The 22,057-nt window shown below is 49.0% G+C and overlaps 1 protein-coding gene and 1 non-coding gene across 6 annotated transcripts in view; both read left to right on the plus strand.

The window, feature by feature from the left end:
- POR (cytochrome p450 oxidoreductase) overlaps nucleotides 1-22,057 on the plus strand; it is a 91,663-nt gene that overhangs the window by 40,591 nt on the left and 29,015 nt on the right. For 4 of the 5 annotated variants that reach the window (XM_035280287.3, XM_035280282.3, XM_035280306.3 and 1 more), the window contains exon 2: nucleotides 20,764-20,955. In XM_035280287.3, the coding sequence (XP_035136178.2) occupies nucleotides 20,764-20,955 (192 nt within the window). Of the gene's footprint in view, nucleotides 1-2,743; nucleotides 2,818-20,763; nucleotides 20,956-22,057 lie in introns of those variants that run through there. The other variant, XM_035280300.3, reaches the window with a different exon arrangement.
- Nucleotides 11,854-11,988, plus strand: LOC118151942 (small nucleolar RNA SNORA14). The gene has a single exon (XR_004740334.1). It is a non-coding gene; the product is annotated as a small nucleolar RNA SNORA14 (small nucleolar RNA).

Consider the following 22,057-nt stretch of genomic DNA (forward strand, 5'->3'; position numbering starts at 1 on the left):
TCTGGCCTATCTCATTAGCACCGTTGTTCCCGTCAGCTTGTGGAAGAGCCAGTTTGAAGCCTCTTGTTGGACAGAAGGAAGGCACCGACCAAGACCTGTTACGTGGGTGAAGCTGTCGCCCAGAGCACCCCCGTGGTTCTCTGGTCCTCCATGTGCTAGAAACTCAGTTTTTGCTGAATGGCATAGCCCACTACTAGCTGAATGTGGGGCGACCGTAGCCAGCATGAGAACCACCAAGACCGTGGTGAGCCAGGAGTTGAGTCACCCCTTCCTTGTCTAGGGTTGCAACAAGAAGTGACAGGGGGTCCCACAAGATCTTTACATCTCCCTCTGTAAGTTGTGGGAACTACAGTAATTTGCTGGGTCCTTAGTTCCATCTTATAGAAGCTGAGTCTAAAATGAGTGAAATCATATTTCTCTAAACAGGTTTATCGGACTAATCAAAAGAAAGAAACTGTAGAAAGTACCTAGCCGGGGGCTTGGCACGCAGAAGGTGTCGAGTGAATGTTGGTTGTATTGCGTGGCTCCCGCTTAGTGAGCCTGCATAAACACAGTGCTGTGTAGACTAGGCAGGCCTTTCTGTCTTCTGCAATTCTGAGCACTTTTTCTTAAGAACCAAGGGTACCAACCCTTGTTTTAGAGACATTGAAAAACTAGGGCCAGGTGTGCTGGCTCACGCCTGTAATCCCAGCACTTTGGGAGGTGGAGGTGGGTAGGTCATCTGAGGTTGGAAGTTCAAGACCAGCCTGACCAGATGGAGAAACCCCATCTCTACTAAAATTACAAAATTAGCCAGGCATGGTGGTACATGCCTATAATTACAGCTACTCGGGAGGCTGAGGCAGGAGAATTGCTTGAACCCCGGAGGAAGAGATTGCAGTGAGCCTAGATCGCGCCATTGCACTCCAGCCTGGGCAATGAAGGGAGACTCTGTCTCAAAAAAAAAAAATTGTTGGGCAGAGGTTAATTCTACACTCAATGTATTGAGGAAATGCCAATGTTTACCACACTGGTTGCATTTTTTTTTTAGGAGACGGGGTCTCGCTGTGTTGCCCAGGCTGGAGTGCAGTGGTGCGATCTCAGCTCATTGCAACCTCTGCCTACCAGATTCAAACATTTCTCCTGCCTCAGCTTCCCAAATAGCTGGGACTACAGGCACCTGCCATCACGTCTGGCTGATATATATATATGTGTGTGTGTGTGTGTGTGTATATATATATATATATATATATATATATATATATATATATTTTTTTTTTTTTTTTTTTTTTTTTTTTTTAATTTTTAGTAGAGATGGTTTCGATGGCCAGGGCTAGTCTTGAACTCCTGGCCTCAAGTGATCTGCCCACCTCAGCCTCCCAAAGTTTTGGGATTACGGGCATGACCCACCTTGCCCAGCCCTTATGTATTTATTTTTTAAAGACAGGGTCTTGCTCTGTCACCCAGGCTGGAGTGCAGAGTCAGGATCATATCTCATTGTAACCTCCAATTTCTGGGCTCACGTGATCCTCTTACCTCAGCCTCCTGAGTAGCTGGGACTACAGGTGTGCACCACCATGCCTCACAATTTTTAAAAATTTTTTTGCAGAGATGGGGTTTCACTGTGTTGCCCTGGCTGGTCTCAAACTCCTGGCCTCAATCTGTCCTCCCGCCTCAACCTCCCAATGTGCTGGGATTATAGGCATGAGCCACCGTGCCTGGCCAGCAACAGTATTTATAATAGACCCCAAGAGGAAACAGTTCAAGTATCCACCCAGTGAATGGATAAACAAAATGTGGTATATCCATACTATGAAATGTTACTCAGGGATGAAGAGGAATGAGGCTGATGGATGCTGCAATGTGGGTGGACCTCGAAGACATTATTCTAAGTGAAAGAAGCCAGTTACAAAGGGCCACTTATTGTATGATTTTTATTTATTTATTTGAGGCAGAGTCTCACTCTGTCACCCATACTGGAGTGCACTGGTGCCATCTTGGCTCACCACAACCTTCACCTCCCAGGTTCAAGCGATTCTCCTGCCTTAGCCTCCCGAGTAGCTGAGGGATTACAGGCACTCGCCATCATGCCCAGCTAATTTTTTTTTGTCTTTTTAATAGAGACCGGGTTTCACCACGTTGGCCAGGCTGATCTTGAACTCTTGTCCTCAAGTGATCCTCCCACCTGGCCTCCCAAAGCGCTGGGATTACAGGTGTGAGAGAGAGAGACCTCAGAGAGAGAGTGTGTGTGTGTTACTCAGATTAGTCTGTCTTTCGTGGCCCTGACATTTTTCAAAACATGAGGCCATGTCTGTCAACGTCTGTTTGGTTTGGGTTTGTCTCGTGTTCCCTCATAACAAGATCCGGCTTTCTGCCTGGGCAACAAAGTGAACAGCAACAAAGGAATAGGTGACCTGGGTGCTTTTCATGCCCTACATTTAGATGTGGGAGCACAGGAATGACTTAAAGTGGGAGTTAATATTTAAAAAGGAAGCAGAGCGTAAGAGTTTGGAAAATTTGCAGCCTGGCCACGTGGCAGAGAAAAAGCTTTTTCAAGAGAAGAATTCAAGCAGGCTATGGAACAACCCACTTGCTAGAGCGATTTGCGTAATTAAAAAGGAGCCATGTGCTCCTTTTTAAGGGAAGAAAGGCCTTGAAGGCATTTCAGAGACCTTCCCAGCATCCCCTCCCAGGCCTAGGAGGGAAGAATGCTTTGTGGTTCAGGCCCAGGGCCGCCCCCCCCTCCCCCTCCCTCTCCCCCCCCACCCACGCTGCCTCACGATACTGCTCCTCACATCTATGGCCACTCAGCCTCCAGCCTTGGCTCAGAGGACCCAGGTATGGCTCAGGTTGCCGCACCAGATAGTGGAAGCCGCAAGTCTTGGTGGTCTCTATGTGGTGGTAAGCCTGTGGGTGGGCAGAGTGCAAGAGTGAAGAGGCTTGGCAGCCTCCACCTAGATTTCAGAGGATGTATGGGAAAGCCCGGGTGCCTAGGCAGAAGCCTGCTGCAGGCACAGACTCCTTACTGAGAACCTCTAGTAGGGCAGTGTGGAGGAGAAATGTGGGCTTGGAGGCCCGTTACAGAGTCCCCACTGGGGCACTGCCTAGTGGAGCTGTGGGAAGGGGGCCACTGCCCTCCAGACCCCAGAATGGTAGATCCACCAGCATCTTGCACCCTGTGCCTGGAAAAGCCACAGGCATTCAAAGCCTGTGAGAGCAGCCTCGGGTTGAACCCTGCAAAGCCACAGTGGTGGAGCTGCCCAGGACCTTGAGACTGACCCTTTGCACAAGTGTGCCCTGGGTGTGGGACATGGAGTCAGAGGAGATCATCTTGGAACTTTAAGAGTTAATGGCAATGGCTCACACCTGTAATCCCAGCACTATGGGAGGTCGAGGTGGGAGTGCAGTGGTGTGATCTTGGCTCATTGCAACCTCCATCTCCTGGGTTCAAGTGACTCTCCTGCCTCAGCCTCCCAAGCATCTGGGATTACAGGTGCCCGCCAACATGCCCAGCTAATTTTTGCATTTTTAGTAGGGATGGGGGTTTCATCATGTTGGTCAGGCTGGTCTCGAACTCCTGACCTCAGGTGATCCTCCCACCTCAGCCTCCCAACATGCTGGGATTACAGGCATGAGCCACTGCGCCTGGCTGATGGAACTAGTTTTTTAATTGAGAGGGTTGGTACTTCTCCCTTGCTGCCTTTTTCCAAGGGCTGCTTGGGGTGTGCATGTGCGCACGCGTGTGTGTGTGCGTGTGTGCGTGCGTGCGTCTTTCAAAGACAGAGATCTGTATTTAAGTATTAGGTCAGACACTTGGGATTTTTCAACAGGCATCCTCACCAATGAGCCAGCACAGATTAATTAACATTAATTTGGTTGGTCTGTTCCCAGGCCCTTGGGGTGCAGGCACTTTCTGTCATTAAGTTCACGTGACCCAGCCTTCTGCGACTCATCTCCCATGATGGGGAGCCATGCCCACAACAGCGCATTGTATGTTCAGACTCCTTTATTAGAATGTCCTTGCTTGGAGGGGTGTAAACCTCTGTCCTCTGTGCCCACTCCTGTTTCTGAATGCCAGAGCCTCTCCCTTTGGCAGTTTTCTGACCACCTAAAGAAGGGATAAAATGCCTCTGAATCTTCTTTTCTTTAGGATTAACTTGTCCAGTTCCTTTACTATTTCTTTTTTTGGGGTGGGGGTGGAGAGGGTCTTGCTTTGTCACCCAGGCTGGAGTGACACAAAGCCACAATCATGGCTTACTGCAGCCTCTAACTCCTGGGCTTAAGTGATCCTCCTGCCTCAGCCTCCCGAGTAGTTGGGATTATGGCATGCCACCACATCTGGGTAATTTTTTTCTTTTGAGATGGGGGGTCTCACTTTGTTGCCCAGGCTGGTCTCTAATCCCTGGCTTCAGCAGTTCTCCAGGCTCGGCCTCCCAAAGTGCTCACACCAACTATGCCTGGCCTACTGTTTCTCTTGTGACAGGTGCTGGGGACTATTCTGCCCTAGGGTCACTTTCTAACTCTGTTGCGTTTGTCTTTGATGATCAATGTGGAGCTCGTTTGGAACTCTGTTAAAGAATCCAGCCTGGCACAGTGGCTCATATCTGTAATCCCAGCACTTTCCGGCCCGGCATGGTGGCTCATATCTGTAATCCCAGCACTTTGGGAGAGTGAGGAGGATGGATCAGAACATCAGGAGATTGAGACCATCCTGGCTAACATGGTGAAACCCCATCTCTACTAAAAATACAATTAGCCAGGTGCAGCAGTGGGTGCCGATAGTCCCAGCTACTCAGAAGGCTGAGGCAGGAGAGTTGCTTGAACCTGGGTGATGGAGGTTGCAGTGAGCCAAGATCATGCCATTGCACTCCAGCCTGGGTGACAGAGCAAGACTCCGTCTCAAAAAAAAAAAAAAGAAAAAACCATCCTGGCTAACATGGTGAAACCCCATCTCTACTAAAAATACAAAAATTAGCTGGGCATGGTGGCACACACCTGTAGTTCCAGCTACTCGGGAGGACGAGGCTGGATTTGAATTTGAATCCAGGAGGCAGAGGTCGCCATGAGTGGAGATTGCGCCACTGTACTCCGGTCTGGCCACAGAGTGAGACTCTCTCAAATTGAGCACAAAACGAATCCATTCTTAGCATGCATTCCCTTCTGGGGAGGCCATGTTGGCTTCGGCCCATCCCATTCTCGTTTCTGTCAGAGGAGGCAGTAGCACTGTCCACACTGCGGGCTTGCTAGAGGCAGAAGCGGACTTCAGAACCGATCTGCCCAGAATTTGAGAAAAGTAGAGCAAGTCCCCTGGCTCTGTTTCTCTTTTCTGTATTTTTATTCAAAATTAATTGAGGCAATCAGCCAGGCACAGTGGCTCATACCTATAATCCCAGCACCTGGGAGGCCAAGGCAGGTGGATCACTTGAGGTCAGGAGTTTAACACCAGCGTGGACAACATGGTGAAACCCTGTCTGTACCAAAAAAAAAAAAAAGACAAAAATTAGCCAGGCATGTTGACCGGCACCTGTAATCCCAGCTACTTGAGAGGCTGAGGCAGGAGAATTGCTTGAACCTGGGAAGTGGAGTTTGCAGTGAGCCAAGATCACACCACTGTACTCCAGCCTGGGTGACAGAGCCAGACCCTGTTTTTTTTTTTTTTAATTTCTAAAAAAAGGGCTGGGTGTGGTGACTCACACTTGTAATCCCAACATTTTGGGAGCCTGAGGTGGGTCCATCACCTGAGGTCAGGAGTTCAAGACCAGCCTGAGCAATGTAGTGAAACCCTGTCTCTACTAAAAATATAAAAATTAGCCAGGCTTGGTAACAGGCACCTGTAATCCCAGCTACTCTGGAGGCTGAGGCTGGAGAATTGCTTGAACCTGGGAGGTGGAGGTTGCAGTGAGCCAGGATTATGCCACTGAGCTCCAGCCTGGGCGACAAGAGTGAAACTCTGTCTCAAATTAAAAAAAAAAAAAATGTAATCAAGGCAAAAGGGGGGATGGTCAGGAGGCTCAACTCCTATGGAGTGTTTTATGTCCATAAATCACCTGTGCTACCTTTTAATGGTGTCATTGAATTATATCCATGCAATGCCCCAGAGCTTAGGGGAACTGAAGGCTTGCCCCACTTGGCATTTGAGCCAGGGAGCCAAGGCCTCAGAGATGCTGCTAGAAGCAGGCACAGGGAGCTGCAGCCTGGTCAGCTTGATTTGTGCTGAGTCATGCCCACTGATTTGTGCTGAGCCATGCCTGCGGTTCACCTACTGCCCCCCTAATTACATTTGCACACCTCTGACTCAGCAGCTGCCTTCCCCTTTCATGTCATGGCATCGGGCACATGCTGGTCATGTGTTTCCAAATTAAGTCCGGTTGTGTGGGGAAAAGGTCGTCAGCTGGGGACGTTTGGGCATCTTCAGTGGAGAATGTTTTCCAGGACCCCTTGGTCAAGGCCACATGACTGCATTGATATTGGGGGTGCAGGCATTGTTGTACAGTATTACCTTCCTGTAGCAGCATTCTGATCACACCACCCTCTTACCCCATCTTCACCAGCCCCCCTGGGGGCCCAAACACCTTAGACTGGCATATAGGCCCCTAGGGCCTTACACATTCATCTGGGTGTCTCTTTTAAAAGTTTATCTCAGCTGAGTGTAGTGGTTCATACCTGTAATATCCCAGCACTTTGGGAGGCCAAGGTGGGAGGATTGCTTGAGCCTAGGAGTTTGAGACCCGCCTGGGCAACTAAGCAAGACCCCATCTCTACAAAAAATTTTTAAAATTGGCTAGTGTGGTGGCACATGCCTATAGTCCCAGCTACTCAGGAGGCTGAGGCAGGAGGATTGCTTGAGCCCAGGAGTTGGAGGCCTCAGTGAGCTATGATCACATCACAGCACTCCAGCCTTGGTGACAGCAAGACCCTGTTCACTGAATGAATGAATGTTTATCTCTTACTTGCCATCTGTACATCCCCTTGCACCATGGGATTGACCCACTTGAGTTACCCCAGACTCTGAGTTTTCCATGTTCTAGGCCTTGGTGCAGACTCTCTTGGTAGCTTCGCTCATCCTCCTTATCTGACTGGTGGACCCTGGTCATTCTTCACAGTCCCAGATGTTGGCCTCTGGGCACCCCTTCCTTGACTGTTTCAGAGGGTCATGCCTGCTTTTTCCTGCCAGCTCTGTTTCCCCTATGCCTGGCCTTGCTGAGCAGCTGTGCCCATTGGGATAGGTCTGCCCTTTCTCACAACAGGAGAGCTCTTCAGGGCAAAGTTGGAGTGTCCGCCCCACCTGAACCTGCACAGTTCCTGGCATGCAGCAGGTGCTCCTCAGCTGTTTACTGCATGCATGGACATAGAGTGGCAGACGCAAGTCCTTTGACATGACATTTTTGTACCTGAACATTGTCCAGAGGCTCTTCCAGGCTGTAAGCTCTCTGAGATCAGGAGCCTGCCTGCCTTGCGCTCCCTGGAACCCTTAGTGCTTTGGGCGCCACAGGCCAGTGGAGGCCTGGTACATGTTCCAGGCCTGCTTTGGTGGGAGTGCTCAGCGTCTTCAGCCACACAGAGCAGTAGCTTGTGAGGCTTTCAGAACACATCTCCCGCCAGCTAAGAATCTGGAAGCGACTCCAGGTTTCTGGAATGGATTTCACAAAGTCTGTGTATAAGAGGGCCCTGCAGGCCCTACTCAAATAGTCTTTTTTTTTTTAATACAGAAGTTGCTAGTCTTCAAAGAACCTCTTTACTCTTTTATTATTTTTTTTTTTTTCAAGACAGAGTCTCATTCTATTCCCCAGTCTGGAGTGCAGCGGCACAATCTTGACTTACTGCAGCCTTCGCCTCCTGGGTGCAAGTGATTCTCCTGCCTCAGCCTCCAGAGTAGCTGGGACTACAGGGGCCCATCACCACACCTGGCTAATTTTTGTATTTTTAGTAGAGCTGGGGTTTTGTCCATGTTGCCCAGGCTGGTCTTGAACTCCTGACCTCAAGTGATCCACCCGCCTTGGCCTCCCAAAGTGTTGGGATTACAGGCGTGAGCTCCTGCACCTAGCCCTGCCTCAGCCTCCCAGGTACCTGGGATGACAGGCATGCGACACCACCCCTGGCTAATCATTTTTGTATTTTTGGTAGAGATGGAGTTTTGCCATGTTGGCCAGGCTGGTCTCAAACTTCTGACCTCAGGAGATCCACCCGCCTCGGCCTCCCAAAGTGCTGGGATTACAGGCATGAGCCACTGTGCCTGGCTTACTCTTATCTTACATATCATGCTAACAAACAGCTGATTTCTCATTTATACAGATTCAAAGCAGCCAATCTGAAGTGGGTGAGAGACTTTTGAAAAAATATAGGCACTCTTATAATGATGAGAGTCATCCTGCCACAAGACAAGGCAAACACCGTCAACAACAAAGACGCAAGGGCCTGCAGCGTTGATCATGTCGGGGTCACCGCCTGTGGGGGTCTGTCCTGCAAACCCCGACTCTGAGACGGATGAAGGAAATACACTCACATACTAGACACAGTGAGCGAGTAGGCTAGGGAGGTCATCAGCTGCTCTCAGAGGGTGGTTACAGCCACCCAGCCCCTTGCTAGCTGTTTCTCCTTGCTTTATTCAGTGTAGATTTAATAATAGAGGTTCTAAGTCAGTAGGCTTGTGGATAATTAACACGGTTAAAAGAGTGGTTTTACGAATGATAAAAGGTTGTGTTTCCGGGCCCCAGAGCAAATGCCATTAATGGATAATTCCCCTTCGATCTCCCCCGAGAGGACCATCCAGCACAAGGTTTACATAAGTAAAACAGAGACAAAGGAATGTGGGGTAAACCTACTTAACTGGGGAAGCTTCTGTTATCCCTAATCTTCGCCCTAGGACCTAATGCTTTAAAGTAAGAACTGTCTGCCTTCAGCCTGTCCCATGAAAACCTTTCAGTCTTCCAAAGGTTTGAGACTATAATCTTACAACTTTCTCTAATATTTCCCTTAATATTTTGCCACCTGAGTGAATCCCAGCAGGGGCTGGGCATGGTGGCTCTCACCTGGAATCCCAGGACTTTGGGAGGCCGAGGTGGGAGGATTGCTTGAGCCCAGGAATTTGAGGCTGCAATGGACTGTGATTATGCTACTGCTCTCCAGCCGGGGTGATGGAGTGAGACCATGTCTCTAAAAACAAACAAACCAAAAAGATGCAGGAACCTAAGATCCACAGCCTGGGTTCCCTCTGGGTGCAAGCAGCCTCTCCTGCCTCATTAAGCCCTGAGTACGTTGTACAGCGACACGATGGCTGAGTCATCTACAAAAGGAACCCTGCATGGACTCCAGCCAGCATGGACATGGTTCACATATTCCAGAAGTGTTTCTCTAGCTGTGTAGCGTTTTAGAGCTGAGGATAATCTTTGGTGACCATCTCTATATTGCTTTATGGAGAAGAAACCTGAGGCCTGGGAGGTCAAGTAACCTGCCAGACTCCTACAACCAGAGCCTGTGGCATCTAGACTGTCCAATCAGTGCAGAGCTCCCGTTAACTAGGTGCACGTCGGTTATCTAGAGTAGGCGCTAGTAACTATTTTCCGTCAGAGGCCAGGTAGTAAATATTTTAGGCTTTGCATCCCAAGAGCTAAAAGCTAGGATATTGCACATAACAGGAGAGGCAACAAGTTTCCACATTTTTTGTTGATGAAATTCAAATAAGGCTGGGTGCGGTGGTTCACACAGTGTACTTCCAATACTTTGGGAGGCCAAAGTGGGAGAATTGCTTGAGCCCAGGTGTTTGCAATCAGCCAGACTCCATCTCTATATTTTAAAATATATTTCTTAAAAAAGAAATTCAAATAATAACACATAGCAATTGGGTATAGGTTTTTAATACAAGTTTATTAATAAGAATGGAATCATTTTTGTACGGATAACAATTTTGGGCCCGATGCCATGGCTCACACCTGTAATCCCAGCACCACCCTTCAAGCCTGAGTTGGGAGGATCACTTGAGTCCAGGAGTTTGAGACTAGCCTCGGCAACATGGCTAAACCTTGTCTCTACAAAAAAATAGAAAAAATTAGGCGGGCATGGTAGTATGTGCCTGTAGTCCCGACTACTGTGGAGACTGAGGTGACAAGATTACTTGAACCCAGAAGGTTGAGGCTGCAGTGAGCTGTGATTGTGCCACTGCACCACTGTCTGGGTGACAGAGCATGACTAAGTCTCAAAAAAAAAACCAGAAAACCATTTTGTTTCATTGGGGTTTTGAGTTAGTGTTCCCAAACATCAAAATCCGCTGCAAATACCCACCTGTCAGCGCTCATCTGTAATGAGATTGTATAGGTTACAGCTTTGAAAATATCTTTTCTTTTTTTCTTTTTCTTTGTAATTTTTTTTTAAGATGGGGTTTCACCATGTTGGTCAGGCTGGTCTTGAACTCCCGACCTCAGGTGATCCGGCCGCCTTGGCCTCCAAAGTGCTTGGATTACAGGCGTAAGCCACCGCGTCCGGCTGAAAATAACTTTTCACACAAATAGGCACTGCCAAGTTACATTAATCAGGAGCATACACTTTAATGGAGCATATTCATCACTGGAAGGTAGTATTTAAAGAGTTTTTTTTAGGTTCCCCTCTTGATATTTGCCTTTTTGCATTATTACACTGCAGACCAGCCACCTCCAACTGAAGGTTAGGTGAGAGCTCCTCAGTTGCACTGCACAGTTAAAGGGATTTTTGAATATGGAAATTTGCTTCTTACACAGATCAAGATCTGAGGAACACTGCTAGGGCTAGAACTATGGTTTGAGCTCAAAAAAATGCAAAGTTTTCTTGCCTGTTTTACCCTTGGCATGACTCATTGTTGACATTACTTGTGATTCATACAATGTCAATTTCATTGAAATGACTTTACTGCAGTATAAGTTCTGCACATAACTGCTCTTTTGCCTTATAATTTTAGGTTGTCCTCATTAATAAACATCAAGTCTGCAGCAAAAGCTAATTTCCAAAGCCATTTCGTATTTGGTAATAGTGGTTGAGGGCAGTTCTTCCTTTTCTTTTCTTTTTTCTTGTCCTTCTTTTTTTTTTTTTTTAGAATGAGAGGGCCATACTTTTTCAGTTCTTCTTGTTTAGAAAAGTTTTAGTATTCACTCTGAGCTCAAACTAGTCACACCAGACTTGACCACTGCTAGGCTGCTGAACTTCCCTATGGTAGGACAGTTAGGATATTCAGCTTCTATTTTTGGCAAAAATTCATAAGACTGACTTAGCTTAAGTCCACAAGAGGCAGATCCTGTCGACATTCCCTTGTTCAATCACATATAGTAGGTTCACACTTCTTTTTTTTTTTTTTTTTTTTTTTGAGATGGAGTTTCGCTCGTTACCCAGGCTGGAGTGCAATGGCGCGATCTCGGCTCACCGCAACCTCCGCCTCCTGGGTTCAGGCAATTCTGCTGCCTCAGCCTCCTGAGTAGCTGGGATTACAGGCATGCGCCACCGTGCCCAGCTAATTTTTTTGTACTTTTAGTAGAGACGGGGTTTCACCATGTTGACCAAGATAGTCTCGATCTCTTGACCTCATGATCCACCCGCCTCGGCCTCCCAAAGTGCTGGGATTACAGGCTTGAGCCACCACGCCTGGCCGGTTCACACTTCTTGCATAGGGTCTGCTGGAGAATAACACAGTGAACAACCACAGGCTCCAGCCAAGCCTTTTTTGTCCCTCACATTCGTTATAACACATCTAAGCAGATTCCATTTCAGACTGTACTGAAGTTTCCTTAACTTCTGTGAAAATGCTCTTATTTGTAGTTGTTACAGGCTAATTCTTCAAACTTGGTATTGACTTTCCAAGTAAGCAGCGGAGAAGTATTGGTCATGTCTTTAGACTCATCAAGAGCCAAGGCGTTGCGCTCTTAAACCCTCTTAGTGGCTTCCCTCTAAATGCTTCCAAGATACGAGTGAATGGTATAGAAATTGCAGGGAAGTCCAAAGGGCTGTGCTGCTCCTGTGGCTCCGTCTTATTTCATACCTGCGACATCTTTTAAGAGAAATTTGCAGGAGGGAAAATTATCAAATTAAAAAAAATAGCCAAGGACATCTCAACTCTTCAAGGAAGCAAGGAAACCTACTTTCTTTGGAAATGACAGAGGAGGACCCAGTGCAAGTCAGGACTTCACCACCTGGCAGAAACAGGAAGCCCCACCCAGTGTGTCAGTGGAGACCATCTGGGGAGTAATAATGAGGTACTCTTCTGTCTCCAGGCTGGGGTTTGTCAGCAGAGGCCCAGGAGGAAGGCTGAATCTTGCCTGACAGCAGTGAATCAATACCTTCCTTCCCTACCAGCAGGGTGACAGAGAATATTTAATAAAATAAAAGAGTCCGGGTGTGGCTCACAGCTGTAATCCCAACACTTTGGGAGGCCAAGGTGGGTGGATCACTTGAGGCCAGGAGTTGAGACCAGCCCCGACAACATGGTGAGACCCTGTCTCTACTAAAAATACAAAAACATAAATTAGCCAGGTGTGGTGGCATGGGCCTATAATCACAGCTGCTCGGATAGCTGAGGCATGAGATTCACTTGAACCTGGGAGGCAGAGGTAGCAGTGAGCTGAGATCATGCAGTTACACTCCAGCCAGGGTAAGAGAGACTGTCTTGAAAATAAAATAAAATAGAATGAGAAGATTTAAATAAGATTCAGGATCTTAAAGTATTGAGAATGCCCAGGGTACAATAAAAATCAGTCACTATACCAAGAGCCACAAAACTCTCAACTTGAATGAGAAAAGACAGTTAAACAGACCCAGCATCAAGATGACACAGATGCTGGAATTAAACAAGACGTAAAGAAGAACCAAATGGATGTCTCAGAACCGAAACATACAAGAGCCAGAATAGGCAACCAAATGGATGGCTCCACAGCAGAATGGAGAAGACACGAGAGAGAATCCGTGAACTTGAAGTTAGAACAGTAGAAATTACCTAAACCCAACGACAGAAACTAGATTTACAAAACAAAACAAATGAACAACGCCTCAGGATTTGGTGGGACTAATAACAAAAGGTCTACCTTTCATGTCACCCCGAAGTCCCAGGAGGAGAGAGAGAGGGTGGGGCTGAAAAGTAATTTAAAAAACAATGGCGGCCGGGCATGGTGGCTCACTCCTATAATCCCAGCACTTTGGGAGGCAGAGGCGGGCAGAAGCCCAGCGGTTCGATACCAGAATGGGCAACATGGGAAAACCCCATCTCTACTAAAAATACAAAAATTAGCCAGGTGTGGTGAGGCACGCCTGTAGTCCCAGCTACTCAGGAGGCTGAGTTAGGAGAATCCCTTGAGCCCAGGAAGTTGAGGCTGCAGTGAACCATGATTGTGCCATGACATCTCCAAAAAACGAAAAAAAGGCTGAAAAGTTGCTATATTTGGCAAAAGACATAAATCTACAGATTCAAGAAGGTTAGCGAACCCCACACAAGATAAACACAAAGAAATCTACACCAGGCCAGGTGCGGTGGCTCACGCCTGTAATCCTAGCATTTTGGAAGGCCTAGGCAGGTGGATCACCTGAGGTTGGGAGTTCGAGACTAGGCTGACCAACACGGAGAAACCCTGTCTCTACTAAAAATACAAAATTAGCCGAGTGTGGCAGCACATGCCTGTAATCCCAGCTACTCAGGAGGCTGAGGCAGGAGAATTGTGTGAACCCAGGAGGCGGAGGTGTGGTGAGCTGAAATTGCACTCCAGCCTGGGCAACAAGAGTGAAACTGTCTCAAAAAAAAAGAAAAAGGAAATCTACACCAACATCTCAGTATGGATAATACACTTCCTGGGCACTCCAGCTGTGTGTATCTGAGTTACTCTTGGACACCGCTTTTTAACAGGTCACCCTGGAGAGTGTAGTGTTCCCTGAGTACCTCTCAGTCTCTGGCGGTTGAGCTGTTAGGCAGCAGTAGGGTATGGTTCTGCGAGGGTTTTCCCTCATCTTGAAGCCACTAAACCTTGCCCGAGGGGGTCTGTAAACCCGAATAAACCTGCTCCCCCTGTGGTCAGAGGGTGGATGCCAGAGCCTTGTGTAGGGGGCTGTGACATGCCAGTGACAGTCAGCTGAAGGGCTAAGTAAATTACATGGTTTCTCCTTCCTTCCTTCTTACTGCTTTGATTGGGGTGTCTGACCCCAATATCGGTGCCGAGCTGGCTGTTCAATCTTGTTTACTGACCAGAAATTGCAAACAGTAAATGCAAAACTGCAAACACTTCTGGAAGATAACCTGTTCCAGTGTCGCAAACGGTTACACAGACAGCCCCTGTGTTCTTGCGTCATTCTCCCTTAGAGAAGCTGGTGAAGCTCCCTCCAGTGTCCCCGGCCTGTGTGCCCCCTGGTTTATTTGTCCAGTCTTGCTTGGTGGTATGCAAGACTGGAGCTGCTGCCCTTGATCGCTACCTTGGCGGGAACCAGCCAGCTACTGAAATAGACAAGGAGTTGTGGTCAAGCTATAAATGCCTAGTTTTACCCTTCTCCGTCTGTTGTATTTAATAATGAAAACTTACATAGAGACCTAATCTATAATAATAAATCAAGTCAGATCTTCTCTAAGGGAGATCTGTTTGGCTACTATTTTGACATATGCCTTTTTCTGTGCCTCTTCTTTTTTGAGACAGGATCTCACCCTGTTGCTTAGACTAGGGTGCAGTGATGCGAGCATGGCTCACCGCAGCCTCAACCTCCTGGGCTCAAGCGATCCTCCCACCTCAGCCTGCCACATAGCTGGGACTACAGGCGCACAACATCAAGCCTGGCTAGTTTTTGTACTTTGTGGTAGAAGTGGGGTTTTGCCATGTTGCCCAGGCTAGTCTGAAACTCTTGAGCTCAAGCACCTTGCCCGCCTTATCCTCCCAAAGTGCTGGGATTACAGGCGTGAGCCACCGCACCCAGCTCTGTGCCTGATTTTATAGATGAGCACATCAAAGCCTTCTGTTGGTAAGGGGTATGTCTAGGATCTCAGCCAGCTGGTGTGGCGGGGCTGTGGCAAGAGCCTGGTCTAGTTCTTGTTTGAGGTTGCGGACCGAACTGAGTTTGGCCCCATGAGCTCTGCCTTGTCCCCTGTTCCTTTTGCTGAAGGTTTACACTCGAGATGAAAGACCTTTCAGGGCGGAAGGCTCACACAGGCTCCCAGAACCTCCTCGGAGTGCCTGTAGGGACCACCTGACCTGGAAGAGAGTGGTCAGTCGAGACATTTGGAGTTTTCCCATCACAGTATTTGGTATAGCAGAAGTGGCTCCCAAACTGCCAGGGCACTGCAACAAACTCACACGTGCCTCATTCTCAAATGCGGCAGACCCTCAAGACTGTGAACTCCACGTGAAGCGCTAGTTTGCAACAGCTCACATTTCCAGCCTGAGATCTTGGCTGCGTTCCTGCTTAGGATTTTACATCTTTGCAAAGCTGGCTTTGCGGTGATTGTTTGGACCTAACTACTTTATATATGGAAGTGTTAGGCATTTTTTTTTTTGGCCTGTGGATACCATGAAAAATTTGCTGAGATACCAGGGACTCCATGGATGATGAACATTTTCTCTGTTCCAGAGGATCTGTCTCAATAAATAAATAAATAGAACACACGACAAGCCCAACATGCATTTTATTTATTTATTTGAGACAGAGTCTTGCTTTGTTGCCCAGGCTGGAGTGCAGTGGCACGATCTCAGCTCACTGCAACGTCCACCTCCCTGGTTGAACCACTTCTCCTGCCTCAGCCTCCGGAGTAGCTGGGATTACAGGTGCGCATCACTACACCCAGCTAATTTTTGTATTTTTAGTAGAGATGGGGTTTCATCACGTTGGCCAGGCTGGTCTCAAACTCCTGACCTCAAGTGATCTGTCTGCCTCGGCCTCTGAAGGTGCTGGGATTACAGGCATGAGCCACCGTGTCCGGCCCCAACATGTGTTTTAAATCCTTGCACTTTGTGTTTTTGATTTCTGCACATTTTAGGTTGCACATGTCATAGTGCATTCACCGATTTCCCTTCATTCTCTTGCGTAGTTACTGCGCACTGGATTCTGTGCCGAGGAAGCGTGTGCTGGGGAAGGGCTGGTGGAGCTGAGGTCTGGAGAATGAGTACAAAGCTTTGAGAGAAAGGGCATCTCAGACAGCTGTCAGGCTCTGGGGCAGGACCGCAGAGGTGCAAGCCAGAGAGCACCTCTGGGTGGGACTGGAGAGATGGGTGGGTGTTTGTGTGTGCATCGAGGGGAAAATGGTTAATGTTTCTTAACCTGGGGGCTCACTCGTGGCTTCATACCCAGGCACGCTGCGTGGATCCTGGGATTCCTCCAAGCTTAACCTCCTTTTTGTGAGTCCTTCCTTTCCCACCTCATGCCAGACACAGAGGTGCCTGAGATGCTGCTCTTCCCTCGAGCTCACACGGAGTGGGAGAGAGACCCATGTCCTAAGTAGAGGGTGGTGAACACAGCCTGCTGGGAGGCTGGACCTATTTCTCGTTTCGCCCCTCGGACAAGCTGCTTACCCCTTGTGTTTTCATCTGTAGTCAGGGCCTTGGATAAAGTGATGGCTGGGTCCTTCCCACCACACAGGTCTTCCGTCAGAAGTCATTTGATACTTCAGAGTCAAAGCTGCTGGGAACATTCTCAGTCTGTGGAGCCTCCAGGCTGAGCGCTGGGAGTGCCCAGCATGCTGGTTGGGGCGGGGGCTCTCAGGGCTGAGGCCCACAGCCATTGCCTGCAGGGAGTCACTCATGGCCTCAAGGAGCAGCTCCTGTTGCTTTCTTTGGTGTTGCGTGTTAGTTTCCTTAGAGGCACAAGAATGTGTGGTCCTGACTCTGGAACTCGGGGAAGGCCTGAAAGAAACTGTGAGTGCAGGTGCTAGAGACAGGCAGCATGAAGGGGAGGGGATCGAGTCAGCCTCCCAGACTGTGTCCTGATGGAGCTGCAGTGTGGTTTTCAGATTATAAAGGCATTCCGTAGTCCATGTGCCAGGCACTGCCAATCCAGGTACCCAAAAATCGGAGGGTTCTTGCCTTCTGTTCACGTTTGTTCGACTGATGGACATAAATGCCCTTTATATGCCAGTCTGTGAATGAAGCCAAGTTCCTGCCCTTGAAGGGCTGACCCTCTAGTCAGGGAAATAGGCGGGGTTGGGGGAAATGTTTAATATGTCAGGTTAGGGATAAGCTCTGTTGAGGGGTCAGAGGGTGGGGATTGTAGCCAAGGGGCGGTTGTAGATTCTGTCCTCAGGCAAAGTCTCTCTGTAATGGTGACATCTGAGCAGAAACTTGAATGAAATGAGGGAGTGAATTTTGCAAATAACAAGATGGCTGTGTATAAAGGCCCTGAAACAGAAGGAGGCCAGTGTGACCTAGAGGCCCTGACACAGAAGGAGGCCAGTGTGACCTAGAGGCCCTGACACAGAAGGAGGCCAGTGTGACCTAGAGGCCCTGAAACAGAAGGAGGCCAGTGTGACCTAGAGGCCCTGACACAGAAGGAGGCCAGTGTGACCTGTGAGGTGTGAGGAAGGGGAGTCTAAGAAATGTGGGTGATGGGAGTGGGTCTAAGGCCCAGGTCGTAATGGGCCTTATGAGCTATGTAAGGACTTTAGGTTTGTCTTGGGGCTTTTTCTGAGACAGAGTCTCCCTCTGTTGCCTAGGCTAGAGTGCAGTCGTGCGATATCGGTTTACTGCGCTTGGCTCCTGACCTCATGATCTGCCCACCTCAGCCTCTCAAAGTGCTGAGATTACAGGCATGAGCCACCGTGCCTGGCCACTTTAGGTTTTTGTTCTAAGTATGATGTGAAGACATCTCAGGGTTTTTTTTGTTTTTGTTTTTTTAAGATGGAGTCTCGCTTTGTCGCCCAGGCTAGAGTGCAGTAGTGCGATCTCGACTCACTGCAACCTCCGCTTCTGGGGTTCAAGCGATTCTCCAGACAGCCTCCGGAGTAGCTGGGATTACAGGCCCGCGACACGGCATCCAGCTAATTTTTGTATTTTTCGTAGCGACAGGGTTTTGCCATGTTGGCCAGGCTGGTCTCAAACTCCTGACCTCAGGTGATCTGCCTGCCTTGGCCTCCCACAGTGCTGGGATTACAGGCATGAACCACCACGCCCTGGCCCATCTCAGGGTTTTGATCAAACAAAAATCAATCCCAGGATCCCTGGTTTTGATTAAAAAGTCAGGGAGGGGACCTGACCTGATTTTTTAAAGCATCCCCCTGGCTGCTGTGTGGGGAAAGTCCCATCCATCAGGAGTCTCTCGTGATGATCATGTGGGTACAGATGTGCCGCTAACCTCTCTCCCAGCGTGGTTGATTAATTAATAGAAACCGCCATGAGTTATACAATCAGCTTGGGTCTGTGTCGAGAAACAGGGACTTGGCTTCATGGGCATTAGATCTCCTCTTCTGGAAAATGAGAGGACCAGGTCACCTGGGGAGTTAGAACAGGGAGCGCAAGCGTATCAGCTGCTGCCTTGTGATGGGTGACAGCTCCCAGCTGGTTGCGGTCAGCCTCTGAGTACCTGCTGCCTCATGATTCTGCGGGACAGGCCCTGTTAGCACCCGTCAGAGCAGATCCCATGCCCCCTCTGTCTGCTTCCATGGAAGTGTGACCGGTGGCTCATAAGCTTGACAGAGATCCTGGTATGAGTAGCATTGAGTAAATGTTAAATGTGTTGATAAGATTAAATATAAACAGTATTCTCTGGGGACAACAGAATTCACTTTGTCCTTTAATATTATATCAAAAAAGCTAAATTGAGGCCAGGCAAGTGGCTCACGCCTGTAATCCCAGCGCTTTGGGAGGCCGAGGCGGGTGGATCACCTGAGGTCAGGAGTTTGAGATCAGCCTGGCCAACATAGTGAAACCCCATCTTGACTAAAAATATAAAAATTAGCCAGGTGGGGTGGCTGGCGCCTGTAGTCCCAGCTACTCGGGAGGCTGAAGCAGGAGAATCGCTTGAACCTGGGAGGCGGAGGTTGCAGTGAGTCAAATTGCGCCATTGCACTCCAGCCTGGACAACAGATAGAGACTCTGTCTCAAAAAAAAAAAAAAAAAAAAAAAAGCTAAACTGAGACTAACTCAAGCCATTTGAAAAGCATCTCAGATTAGCGAGAAAGCAAAGACCCAGGCTTACAGGCCTGTTCCCAGCAGGTTGTATAGGGGTGGACTGATGCTCAGAACCCTCAGATGCCCTGGCTTCCCAGACCAGCCCTGTGGTTTCCTGGTGACAGTGACAGCCATCGGAAGTCAGCTGGAACCTAGTTTCCCATTGCCTAATTGCTGACACATGACTAAGGCATTCCTGATTGCGTCTGGGTGCTCTGGTTGTGGTGAAAGAAACACAGTAGGTCATATTCGTGATTGCAAAATGGAATGATGTTGATTTCAGTCTGAGCCCAGCCTCCTTGGTAAGCAGCAGCAGCTGATGTTTCATGGACTGTCACTTGGAGCTTTGTTGACTCATGTCAGATCTGACTACCTGGTGTCAGTGGTGGAAGGACCAGTTGAGCATATTTCGTAGGGACTAGACTAGTGACTTGAGGCTTCCCCAAGACCACCTCTGATTCAATGATGCACCAGGACTCACTGAGCTCAGAAAAGCTTTTGCTTACAGTGACAGCTTATTACAGCAAAATGATGCAAATTATAATCAGCAAAGGTCAAAGGCATGTAGGGCGGAGTCTAGAGAGACCAGACACCAGTTTCCAGTGGGTCACACGTGTGTTTCCATCGTCGCTGATCACACTTAATTCTCCCAGCAACGACGTGTCAGAACACGTGTGAAGACGACGCCCAGGGAAGGTCACCCAAGCCAAGGTGTCCAGGGCTTTTATTGATGGGTCAGTCACGTAGGCATGGAGCGCCTGGGTCTCAAGGCTTACCTACTCCGTCTCCAGTACCCACAGACATCAGACTGACACAGCTCGATTCAAAACCCCAGGCACAGGGGCCCACGCCTGTAATCCCAGTGCTTTGGGAGGCCAAGGCAGGAGGACTGCTTGAGCCCAGGAGTTTGAGACCAGCCTGGGCAACATAGTGAGACCCTGTCAATAGAAAAAATTTTAAAAATTAGTATGGTGGCACACCCCAGTAGTCCTAGACATCCTACTTGGAAGGCTGAGAGGATCCCTTGAGCCCAGGAACTCAGGAACTTGAGGCTACAGTGAGCTTTGGTTGCACCACTGCACTGCAGCCTGGGTGACAGAGCAAGACCCTGCCTCTTAAAAACTAAAAGAAAAACGCCCAGGCATTCACCGTAAACCTCACTGTTAGCAGGAACTGCCTTCATGGCCTAAGGTATCGGGAATCCAGAGACACTCTTGCCAGGCAGGATATTTCAAGGTTCATGAATATCAGGAGCCACTCAAGGGCCAGGGCTGGTTTTGGAACATGCAGGGTTTGGGATAATCCCAGCCAGCCATACAGCTGGGGAAAGGGTTTGCTGCAGTGATCCCCTCTCTCATGGACCCCGCCCCCACTCTGTGCAGTGTCCTTGTGGGATTGGAGGATGTTCCAGCACACTGAGAGTCAGTGGCTGTCACTCTCTCTGTCTGCAGGGGACCCAGTCCCAGCTGCAGCCTTCGATTGCACCCCAGGACCACCCTGGGCTGGTGCTGACACCACTGGGGGCCGTCTGTTGTGTCAGCTCCAGGCCAAGGCTGTGGCTCTCTTGGCAGGAACCTGGTTGTGTGAGCCCCTCCTCCTACCCAGCCCCAGGGGCATGTGGCCCAGCATTCAGGTGGCCACCCCAGCCAGCCTCAGGGGCACCCTGCTCCCCCCGCTGACATCTGCTGTGTCTCTCTCCTGACAGTTCCATGATCAACATGGGGGACTCCAACGTGGACACCAGCTCCACTGTGTCCGAGGCAGCGGCCGAAGAAGTGTCTCTTTTCAGCATGACGGACATGATTCTGATTTCACTCATCGTGGGTCTTGTAACCTACTTGTTCCTCTTTAGAAAGAAAAAAGAAGAAGTCCCTGAGTTCACCAAAATTCAGACATCGTAAGTGCCGCCTCTCAGCCTCCTCTCTATCCCTCCTCTGTCACCATTCCAGGCAGCGTCCTGCACGGGGACCGCAGGCTGAAAGAGGCAGGTTCCTCGCAGCGTTCTGGGGCACCCCTTGGGTTCTGCCTTCTTGCTAGATTGTGCTTCAGCTCTCCCTTCATAATCTCTTACGCGGGTTTTCTGAGACCCCTCTCTATCTGCTGTTGATTTGACCTTCACAGAAGGTATTCCGAGAATGACAGCAGTTTACAGATAAAGAACTGGATGTTCAAGGTCATTAGCAAGCAACAGCAGAGCTGGAACTCTTTTTTTTTTAAGAGACATGGTGTCACTGTATTGCCCAGGCTGGAGTGCAGTAGCAGTGGCACAATCAGGTTCACTGCCATCTCCACCTCCCAGGCTCAGGCAGTCTTCCCACCTCAGCCTCCCGCGTAGCTGGGACTAAAGGTGTGCACCATGCCCAGCTAATTTTTTTTGAGACGGAGTCTTGGTCTTCTGTCCAGGCTGGAGTGCAATGGCGTGATCTCAGCTCACTGCAATCTCAGCCTCCAGAGTAACTGAGATTACAGGTGCCCTCCACCACACCCGGCTAATTTTCGTTTTTTTTTTTTTTTTTTTTTTTTTTGAGATGGAGTTTCATTTTTGTTAGCCAGGCTGGAGTGCAGTGGTGCAATCTCAGCTCACTGCAACCTCCACCTCTGGGGTTCAAGCGATTCTCCTGCCTCAGCCTCCCAAGTAGCTGGGATTACAGACATGCGCCACCACACCCGGCTAATTTTGTATTTTTAGTAGAGAGGGGGGTTTCTCCATGTTGGTCAGGCTGGTCTCAAATTCCTGACCTCCCAAAGTGCTGGGATTACAGGTGTGAGGCACCACGCCCACTCAATTTTTGTATTTACTTATTTAGTTATTTATTTATTGAGATGGAGTTTCGCTCTTGTTACCCAGGCTGGAGTACAATGGCGCGATCTCGGCTCACCGCAACCTCTGCCTCCTGGGTTCAGGCAATTCTCCTGCCTCAGCCTCCCGAGTAGCCGGGATTACAGGCACGCGCCACCATGCCCAGCTAATTTTTTGTATTTTTAGTAGAGACGGGGTT

The sequence above is a fragment of the Callithrix jacchus genome, chromosome 2 (assembly GCF_049354715.1).
Source record: "Callithrix jacchus isolate 240 chromosome 2, calJac240_pri, whole genome shotgun sequence".
NCBI lineage: Eukaryota > Metazoa > Chordata > Mammalia > Primates > Cebidae > Callithrix > Callithrix jacchus.